General features: G+C 48.8%; 1 protein-coding gene across 1 annotated transcript; it reads left to right on the forward strand.

Moving 5' to 3' along the window:
- The first annotated feature begins 79 nt into the window (after positions 1 to 79).
- Positions 80 to 9591, forward strand: MED29 (mediator complex subunit 29). Its single transcript, XM_081869751.1, has 4 exons — positions 80 to 352; positions 5976 to 6034; positions 6129 to 6213; positions 7814 to 9591. The coding sequence occupies exons 1-4, from the start codon at positions 95 to 97 to the stop codon at positions 8039 to 8041; spliced, it is 630 nt and encodes a 209-aa protein (XP_081725877.1). The 5' UTR covers positions 80 to 94; the 3' UTR covers positions 8042 to 9591.
- Positions 9592 to 9943: the final 352 nt, after the last annotated feature.

Genomic DNA, 9943 nt, shown 5'->3' on the forward strand with positions numbered 1-9943 from the left:
ATGCATGCCGGGATCCGCCCCTCCCGCGCCTGCGCCCCGCGCTGCATGCCGGGAGAGGTAGTCGAGAGGAGCGACGGCTGAGGGGGGAGTCAAGATGGCGGCGCCTCAGCAGCCGCCTCAAGCGCAGCCGGCGCAGCTGACGCTCCTGCAGGCGCAGGTGGGGCCTCCCTCGGGCGGCGGCGGCGCGGCGGCGGCAGGCGGGCACCCCGGCTCGGCGCAGGCCGCGGCCGGAGCGGCTTCTCTAACGGTCGGCCAGGCTCCCGGCGGGCTCCAGCCTCCCGCGCAGGCGCAGGACTTCGACCCCGTGCAGCGCTTTCGCCTCCTGCTGCCGCAGCTCAAGGAAAGCCTGCAGGTGAGGGGCGGGGCCAGGAGAAAGGGGCGGGGCGGCGGGGCCGTTTCCGGGGAGGCGGAGTTCGGGGAAGGGGCGGGGCAAAGCGGGGGCGGGGCTTAAGGTCTGTGCGTTGACTTACCTTTCCCGCCCTGACTTGGCCCCAGTGATCCATGCGACGGTCATCTCCAGGCTTGACTACTGTAATTCGCTCTACGCGGGGCTGCCCTTGAAGCTGGCCCAGAAACTCCAGCGGGTGCAGAATGCTGCAGCGAGGCTCCTCACGGGGTCTTCGCCATGGGAGCATATTCACCCAGTGCTTTTCCAGCTGCACTGGCTCCCGGTGGAGTACAGGGTCAGATTTAAGGTGCTGCTTTTGACCTTTCAAGCCCTTCACGGCCTAGGACCCTCGCACCTACGGGACCGCCTCTCCCGGTCTGCCCCACGGAGAGCCTCAAGGTCCATAAATAGAAACACCCTAGTGGTCCTGGGCCCTAAGGAAGTCAGATTAGCTTCAACCAGAGCCAGGGCCTTTTCAACACTGGCCCCGGCCTGGTGGAACGCTCTGCCTCATGAGACCAGGGCCCTGCTGCAGGATCTGATTTCTTTCCGCAGGGCCTGTAAGACAGAGTTGTTCTGCCTGGCCTTCGGCTTGGAATCAACTTGATTCCCTTCCCCTCTTTCTTTTTTTCCTTTCTCCTTTTCCTCCTGCGATGAGGCTACATTTTAATATTTTAATGTTCCATTATTTTAATGTTGTATTTTATTTTGTTTTTAAGTTTGTAATCATTCATCTTGTTTTTATTATTGCTTGTAAGCTGCTCTGAGCCTGGCCTTGGCTGGGGAGAGCGGGGTATAAATAAAGAAATATTATTATTATTATTATTACTTAGGTGGGTTTCTAGTCCCTAAGAGCGGGAACATGTGGTTTTTTTTTACTGTATTTATTTTATTTTGTCGGTGTATATACTACATTTTTTTAGATTTGCCTTGAGAGAGTCTTTAAACCTCTTTTGTTGACCACCAGCATTACGCTTTCCATTTTTAAGTTCGGAATAGAGCACCGTATTTTTTGCTCTATAAGATGCACTTTTTCTCTCCTAAAAAGTAAGGGGAAATGTGTGTGCGTCTTCTGGAGCGAATGCAGGCTGCGCAGCTATCCCAGAAGCCAGAACAGCAAGAGGGATTGCTGCTTTCACTGCGCAGTGATCCCTCTTGCTGTTCTGGCTTCTGGGATTCAGAATATTTTTTTTTTCTTGTTTTCCTCCTCCAAAAACTAGGTGCGTCTTGTGGTCTGGTGTGTCTTATAGAGCGAAAAATATGGTAGTTGCTTTGGAAGATGATCATTGGGCATCCGCACAACACGACCAGTCCAATGAAGTTGATGTTGAAGAATCATTGCTCCAACACTCGTGATCTTTGCTTCTTCCAGTACAGTGGTACCTCGGGTTAAGAACTTAATTCGTTCTGGAGGTCCGTTCTTAACCTGAAACTGTTCTTAACCTGAAGCACCACTTTAGCTAATGGGGCTTCCTGCTGCTGCTGCTGCTGCCGCACTGCCAGAGCACGATTTCTGTTCTCATCCTGAAGCAAAGTTCTTAACCCGAGGTACTATTTCTGGGTTAGCAGAGTCTGTAACCTGAAGCGTCTGTAACCCGAGGTACCACTGTACACTGCTATTAGTTTGCCTGTCTTCCCAAGTGATGTGTCAAATTTTTCGGAGACACCGTTGGTGGAAACTTAGGCTAGCCTGAGCGGGGCACTGACTGGCCCAAGGTCACTGCCGGTCATCTTCATTGCTTAGGGGGACCACTAGGGGGCGCATCGGAAGATGGCTGACAATAACATCTCTCCGACCCACACGAGGCAATTTGGAGGCTATGATGGGAGTAATTAGCCTCCCTACCCCCCCCCCCGATGGTGGGGGGGGGACTGCCTTGCCTGCTGTGCCCTATACCACCCCCAAATTTGTGGGGATGGGGGCACTAGGCACAAAGCCCTCCTGTGGGATTCTGGCGCTCCTGGACGCCGTCCCTGATCCGCACCACTAGCTGCAAGAACTTCAAAAGAAACAATTTGGATGAAGGAATGCACATATTTCAAGGAAGGAGGGGGAGTAAAGGCTGCTAACAGAAGAGATCTCTGATAAAACAAGACAAGAATAAAACATGAGAAGATACGCCAAGATACGGTATGGCAAATGACTGATGGGGGAGGGGGGAAAACTTTCCTTTCTTTCCTTATGTGATTAAACAAGAATCCCCTCCCCTCACGAGTCAGAAATGTCGTTTTAAGGACTTAAGCTGTGGATTTAAGGCTGTGTGGAGATAAACTTTCGAACCAAAGCATGTTTTAAGAAGAGCGTGGAATGTATAAGAGCTTTGGAATGATGCAGTTAAAAATGCCGCCGCCATATTGGGAAGTTCTGTCGGAGGTCTTGAGTCTGGGAGGAGAAAGAGAGAAATAGAGCTGTTTATACATTGTGGGTGAAACTCCTCAGAGGGACTTAAGAGCGACAGTTTTGCATGATGGAAAGAGCGATGTTATCTATGAAGGTGATGATATATGGAAACCATCCCAATTTGAGGATTGGAAGAACGGAAAAATTCACACAGGATTATTATTGGTGTTTATCGGCTTAAGGAGACTATCAGAAGAGATCATAAAGAAAAAAGAGAAAATATATGAACAAGATGTGATGTGGAAACAGCAAGACAAGACTGGATAGAATTATGAACTCTGTTTGGATTGATTTGGACTGATTTGGACATTAACGCAGTAGCAAGAAGATGATCAGGATCCCCCTTCAGATCTTGAAATATGGGTCCCCCCAACAAAATTTAAAATTCGGCTTTGTAATTCGGAATTTATGTGATGTGATTTAATTTGATTTGATTGGCCGGTTAATACAAAATATTTTTTTAAAAAAAGAGAAACCGCAGCTCTAACCCCTAGGCATCGCTCCCCTCTTGGGAACTGAGGCAAGCTCCTCCTGCCTCCCCTGCTCCGGTCTCTCTTCCACAGCCCTCCCTTCCCTTTCTGTTTCGCAAACGTGTGGTTTCGTTTTTTGCTTTGTTTTTCCCGGAAAGCCCTTTGCCGAGTCAGACTTTTTTATTTTTATCCCCGCGTTTTGAAACGACTCTTGACTCTTTCCGAAAGAATGAAGCGTCAGTCCTTGGCCCAAATATATGAATTGCTGAAGCGGTAACTTTTTTCCTCCCCTCCTTTGGTCTGTGTGGCGCGGGGGGCGAAGAGAGCCGGGGGAACAAAAAAACCAGGAGTCCCGTGGTGGGGAATGGATGCTTCACCGCCCCCAGGGCTCGTGTCCAAGGCTTCTGGTAAATGAATCAGCGTGGCAGGATGAGCCCCTAGGGGTTGGGTGAGGGCACCTTTATCCCTGTGTCAATATCCCTAGAACGAGAAACGGAAGGCTTGGACCCGGAGGCGTTGGCAGGCAGGTTTCCAGGATTGGGTGGTTTTGTGTGTGTTTTGTTTTGATACCTTTGAGCTTGCCCTCGCGTTTCCTGCCCATGCGAGGTCCTGGAAACGAAACCGCAGCTCTCGGAATCGCTGCTTGCTCCCAGCCAGCTATTTCTGACTCGCTGTGGCCTTGGGGTAGAATTTAATGTGCCCTGGGGCTCGGTTTCTGTGGAACATAATAGGAAGCTGCGTAATAATAAAAATATTTCCTTTTTTTAAAAAAAACTTTTTTATTTGGTTTTACAAATATAAATTTATAACCATACCAAATACACATCCGTATAAAGAGATTACAGTGGCACCTCGGGTTAAGAACTTAATTCATTCCGGAGGTCTGTTCTTAACCTGAAACTGTTCTGAAGCACCACTTTAGCTAATGGGGCCACACGATTTCTGTTCTCATCCTGAAGCAAAGTTCTTAACCTGAGGCACTATTTCTCGGTTAGCAGAGTCTGTAAACTGAAGCGTCTGTAACCTGAAGATTCAGAGTACAATCTCGAGACTTCCCCCATCCCCTCCATGGGTCCTTGTGTCAACATTTTCAACTGCATATTATTTCGTAATCTATATTTTATATCTATCCATATTGTCCATAGTATTTGTTACATTACGAGCAAGATTAAAACCCTGCTCGCATTTTCATCTGCTTACAGTGGTCTCCTAAATAAATTAGAAACTTTTCTCATTCTGTCTTGGAAGTTTTTCTCTTCTTGGTCCCTGAGCTTTTCGGACAGTTTTGCCATTTCAGCATAGTCTAACAGCTTGGTTTGCCATTCCTCTCTGGGCTAGTAGCATCCATGCTGCTGTTGTTGCATACATATAATAAAAAGATATCCAAAAGGAATAAGCAGGTGCCCAAATGAAAGGATTGGGGCTTGCCAAAAGGATTGGGCAGGGGTGTGGTCTTAATAGATTGCATGCTTAGCATGAACCTACACTGTGATGCAGCAGCGATAAAAAGGAAATGCAATTCTAGGCTGCATCAGAAGAAGCCTGTTGTTGTTGTTTAGTTGTTTAGTCGTTTAGTGGTGTACGACTCTTCGTGACCCCCTGGACCAGAGCATTCCTTCAGAATGGAGAGGTTGGATCTTCTTGCAGTCCATGGGACTCTCAAGAGTCTCCTCCAGCACCATAATTCAAAAGCATCAATTCTTTGGCGATCAGCCTTCTTTATGGTCCAGCACTCACTTCCATACATCACAACTGGGAAAACCAGAGCTTGAACAATACGGTCCTTTGTTGGCAAGGTGATGTCTCTGCTTTTTAAGATGCTGTCTAGGTTTGTCATTGCTCTTCTCCCAAGAAGCAGGCGTCTTTTAATTTCGTGACTGCTGTCACCATCTGCAGTGATCATGGAGGCCAAGAAAGTAAAATCTCTCACTGCCTCCATTTCTTCTTTTGCCAGGAGGTGATGGGCCCCAGTGGCCACGATCTTCGTTTTTTTGATGTTGAGCTTCAGACCATATTTTGCGCTCTCCTCTTTCACCCTCAATAAAAGGTTCAGATTAATGGGTGTCCTATTGTATTTTAATGTTGTGAACTGCCCTGAGATCTATGGATGAAGGGCAGTATACAGAAATAATAATAATAATAATAATAATAATAATAATAATAATAATAATGTCAACACACTCTGTTCTGCTCTTGTCAGACCCTACCTGGGAGTCCAGTGGTGCTGGTGAGAACCTGTGGCCCTCCAGATGTTGCTCCCATCCACCCATGCCATTGGCCACGCTGGGTGTTGGGGGTCCAGCCAAAATAGCCACTCTTTGTTCCAATAAACACCCTCTCAGGCTGCTGTCACAGAGCCACTGAGCAGTTGGCAAGGCCCACAGCCTTAATTCATTCCCAATTAGTGGTTTGGTTATCTAACCATCTTGTTTCCCAGCGTCACAGAGCCGCTGAGAAGTTGCCAGGCATACTGCCCTTTCAAGCCCAGATCAGGCGTTCTGTCTCGAAAACGTGCTAGTTTGCTTCATGCTAAAACCAAAACTTTGCACCGTTTTAAGAAATCACCAGCGTATGGTACGATGATATTTGCACACCTGGCCAGGCTCCAGAGGGGTGTGCGTGTGGGTCTTTGGTAGATGTGCCCTCTTCCTGCCACAGCTGTCTATCCCGATTTGTAAGCTGATGTACTGTACTCTTCTGCCTCTTCCGTTTGCAGAGCTTGATGAAAGTGGCTGCCCAGAACTTCATCCAGAACACCAACATCGACAGCGGACAGTGAGTTTTTGTCCCTACCCCCTTGCCCTGCTTCTTCCTCCCCTCACCCTCTCCCCTAAATGCAAATCAAAGATCGGCTTTCCTCTCCTTCCAGGAAAAGCAACGACGGACCCGTGCAGAGAGTGGACAAGAGCCTCGAGGAATTCTACGCCTTGTGTGACCAGCTGGAGTTATGCCTGGTGAGTGTCCCAAGAATGTCCCATATTGGCAGCAGGATCAGACCTTATGAAACACTCCCTCCTTTTTCTTTTGTACGGCACATCATTAATTGGCGAGATTCACCGCCGCAAGTTCATGCGCTCGGGAGCACTGGAAGACAAACAAAACAGGCACGTACAAAGCAAAGGCCAGGCAGTAAGAAATTAAATCCCAAATTCACAGCTGGGCAGCGTCGTCATTAGGAGCAACCCCAGTGCCGGAAAATAGCGAGCAGGCTTTCCAAGTCCTCCAGATCTCTTTCGTCAGGCAAAGAAGCAGCAGGGTTGGGAGTGGGGCGCAAAAATCCGGCTTTGGTGTTGTAGCCCGGAAGTCTGGATTTGGCTCCGGGATGGGAGACTGAATCCATCTCTGCTTGGTGCTGCAGGTTGTGACTTGGGTTTATTTATTTTGTGCAGTTCTGTACTGATGTAAATTCAGAGGTGCAAATAAACCCCACAATTGAGGTTACAAAACAGAGGAGCCGTACAGAGGTTGTGTTCTTCAAATAGACAGCAGATAAAACGAGCAAAAATAAGAGGAGCAAGAAACGTCATGAAGGCTCAGGAGAGTTTTGCATATCTGCATTGGGCACATAGGAAATAAGATCCCATAAGTGACGTAAGAGTGTTCTGGGGTCTCCATACCCTTAGAAACGCACAATGTGCGAGTTGCTTTCACTGCAGCAGGCCAGAGTCTACATATTCTTTTACCGCAACGCAAGGTTTTAAGTCCTGTAGTGCTTTCCATTTCTGGGCCAAAGCGAGACTCGTTGTAGCTATGTTAAGAAGTTTATTAGGTTGGAAAGCTGCTGTTTGATTGCCCCGCAAATTTAATTGCATTCCAGGGGGTTGGACTAGATGGCATTTGGGGGTCCTCCTAACGCTAAAACTCTCTGATTCAAAAGGGAAAGTTGTGGGGAGGCTTGAATGGGGAATGTGTTTACAGTGGACACTCAGGTTGTGAACGTGATCCGTGCGGGAGGCACGTTCGCAACCTGCAGTGCCGTGTCTGTGCACGAGCGGGTTGCGATTCAGTGCTTCTGCGCAAAGTGCAACTGCCAAAACTCGGAAGTAGCCCATTCCGATGGGTTTCGGCGTGTCCGTAACCTGAAAAAACACAACCTGAAGTGTCCCGAGGTATGACTGTATATATTTCTTCCAAAATGTCGGGGGGGGGGGCGGCATTCCCACCATAAGCGGGGAAATGTCTCCCTGCTCCTGCAGCCACACCGATATTCCTGTGGGGTATTTGACGCCATCTGAGATAGCTGCCCAGGAGTGTGATGCTCTTCTCCATTTTTTGAAAACTTAAAAGCCCAGCTTTCCCCCAGACCTTTTGCTCACAGTCTAAATGAAGCCCCCGGGTCCCTGGTTAGACAGAGAGACCGATCAGCTGCTATTATCCTTGAGTACTAAATGGGTCCTCTACCACTGGTAGCAAGTGCCAGGGACTAGCATCAAGGGAAAAGCTTTATTGCTTGGGTCACAGTTTCGGGGAGAAAGGATGCTGGAATACCCAGCCCAACCCGGCGAGGCCAAGTTCCTAACTCTCTCTCCTTCCGATCTTTCTCCCCTTCCTCAGCGCCTGGCCTACGAGTGCCTCTCCCAGAGCTTTGACAGCGCCAAGCACTCCCCGACCCTCGTGCCGACAGCCACCAAGCCAGACGCAGTCCAGGCGGAGAGCCTGCCCTACACCCAGTACCTCAGCATGATCAAGTCCCAGATCTCTTGCGCCAAAGACATCCACAACGCTCTCCTGGAGTGCTCCAACAAGATCACGGGAAAGGCCCCCTCCCAGGGCGTCCTTTAGGGCCGCTTGCAAGCTGTTCCTGCCGGACATTTTGGTTTGAACCGCTGGGTCAGAGTCAGTTCCCCGCATGACCAGAAGGAGGCAGTCCTGTCAACACAGACAGACAAGGAGCAGGGAGCCTCCTTGTCCTACCTCTTCGGATTCCTTCCTTCCTTTGCAAAGTCCTCCCAGTCTGCCCAGGTCTTCACCTGAGTCCTCTGTGCTGTTCAGGTTCCCGACAGAACCTTTCTCCATCTGGGTCCGTGTTGGTTTCCACAACTTCTAACCGAAACGCCCGGAGCTCAACTCAGATGCACAGAAACCTTTTCGCTTACAAACAGTTCTCTTGTCAGAAAAGGACGCTGTGGAAGTACGACAAATTAAAATTCTCCTGATCTGCAGGGCCTCGGAATCTGCGGGTCTTTTTTTGGAGCTGGCCAGTCAATATTTTTGCTCTTTTTTCTTTCTTTCGGGAGAGAGATGCTTGAGGACCACCCATAAGGAGCAAATCTGCAAGCCTAACCCCCCCCCCACAGTTCTGCAGGTTCCTTAGGCAAACCTTTCCGCCTGCCATTGCGGTGTCCTCTCCACAAAGAAACCTCCCTCCCAGAAAGGATCTGTGGGTCCCTTTTGATTTCCTCCTTTAAATCTCGCACCTTGACTTTTTTCTGGAAGACGGGCCTGTGCGAATGTGTGTGTAAGTTTGTAGATTGATCAAATGCATAATTCTGCAAAGGAGACATCCTGGAACCCTGTGCAGGCCCTCCGCCTGGGGATTTTCCTTTCCTAACGAATACAAAAGGAGAAATCTGACCCAGTAGTCTTAGTTCAACCTGTCTCTACCCTGCTGTCCATAATTGGGTGCCCTTGGCAGGATTAAGTTATTTCTCGCAGAAGAGACCCTGCAAGCATGTCTCTTCACACACCTCACACCATGAATCCGGGAGGGACTGCAATCTTGTTGGGTTTTCATTGCTGCATTCTCTCTGCTCACCATTTTATTTTTTTCTGCCCTGGGGGAGCGTGTTCTTTTCCATTTCTCGTTGGTTTTGCTCCCTGTTTTTGTGGAAAAAGGAGATTTTACCACCTGGCCTGTCCCCTGTTGGGGAAGACTTTCTCAGTTACTGTCTTTTGTTTTCTAGTGTGTGTCCTTTTATGATTATCAGGATAAAAAAAAGGCATTGGAGTTGGGTCCAGACTTCAGGCTGCAGTCCTTCACAGGTTTACCTGGGCGTCATTCCTGCTGGTTTCAGTGGGACTTCCTTCTGAGTTCACTCTTCTGCGCTAGCTGTCCTGCTTTGCAGCCCCACTGGCAGAAAAGGAGTAAGCTTGCCAGGATCAGCTTACATTCCATTGATTTCGGTGGGCCTACTCTAAGTAAGACTAGGTCCGGATCCAACCCATTAACCTTTTCAAAGAGCTTCGTTCTCTTCCACGCTGCCGGTCTTGGTGACCAAGGCAAGGCAGTTCTGTTACTTTGTACAGCAGCAAAGGATTCCTTTGTGATTTATTTCCCCAATCCATTTTGCTCCTAATAATAATAATAAAAGTGTTCATTTTGCTTCTCTTAATTCCCAGCTCAGTTGCTTTCGTTTAGATCAGAGCAGGGGAACCCGTGGAACTCTAGGCATTTCTCAACAAGGCTGAGAGCCAGTTTCTCGATGAGAACCAGCGTGGCATAGTGGTTAGAGCGTTGGGCTAGGACCTGGGAGACGGGGGTTCAAATCTCCACTTGGCCATGAAGCTATGACCCTGGACAATCGCTGCCTCTCAGCCTGACCTACCTCACAGGGTTATAGGGACAGATAAAACCTTATTCGCATTAGCCAATGACCATAGCAACAGTAAAACATTACAGTATACGCAGAAAAGGAAATTTGATATAAGAGCACAATTTAATGAATCAGCCGTCAGTTAGTGGCC

This window comes from Podarcis erhardii (assembly GCF_964252035.2).
Source record: "Podarcis erhardii genome assembly, chromosome: 7".
Classification (NCBI taxonomy): Eukaryota; Metazoa; Chordata; class Lepidosauria; order Squamata; family Lacertidae; genus Podarcis; species Podarcis erhardii.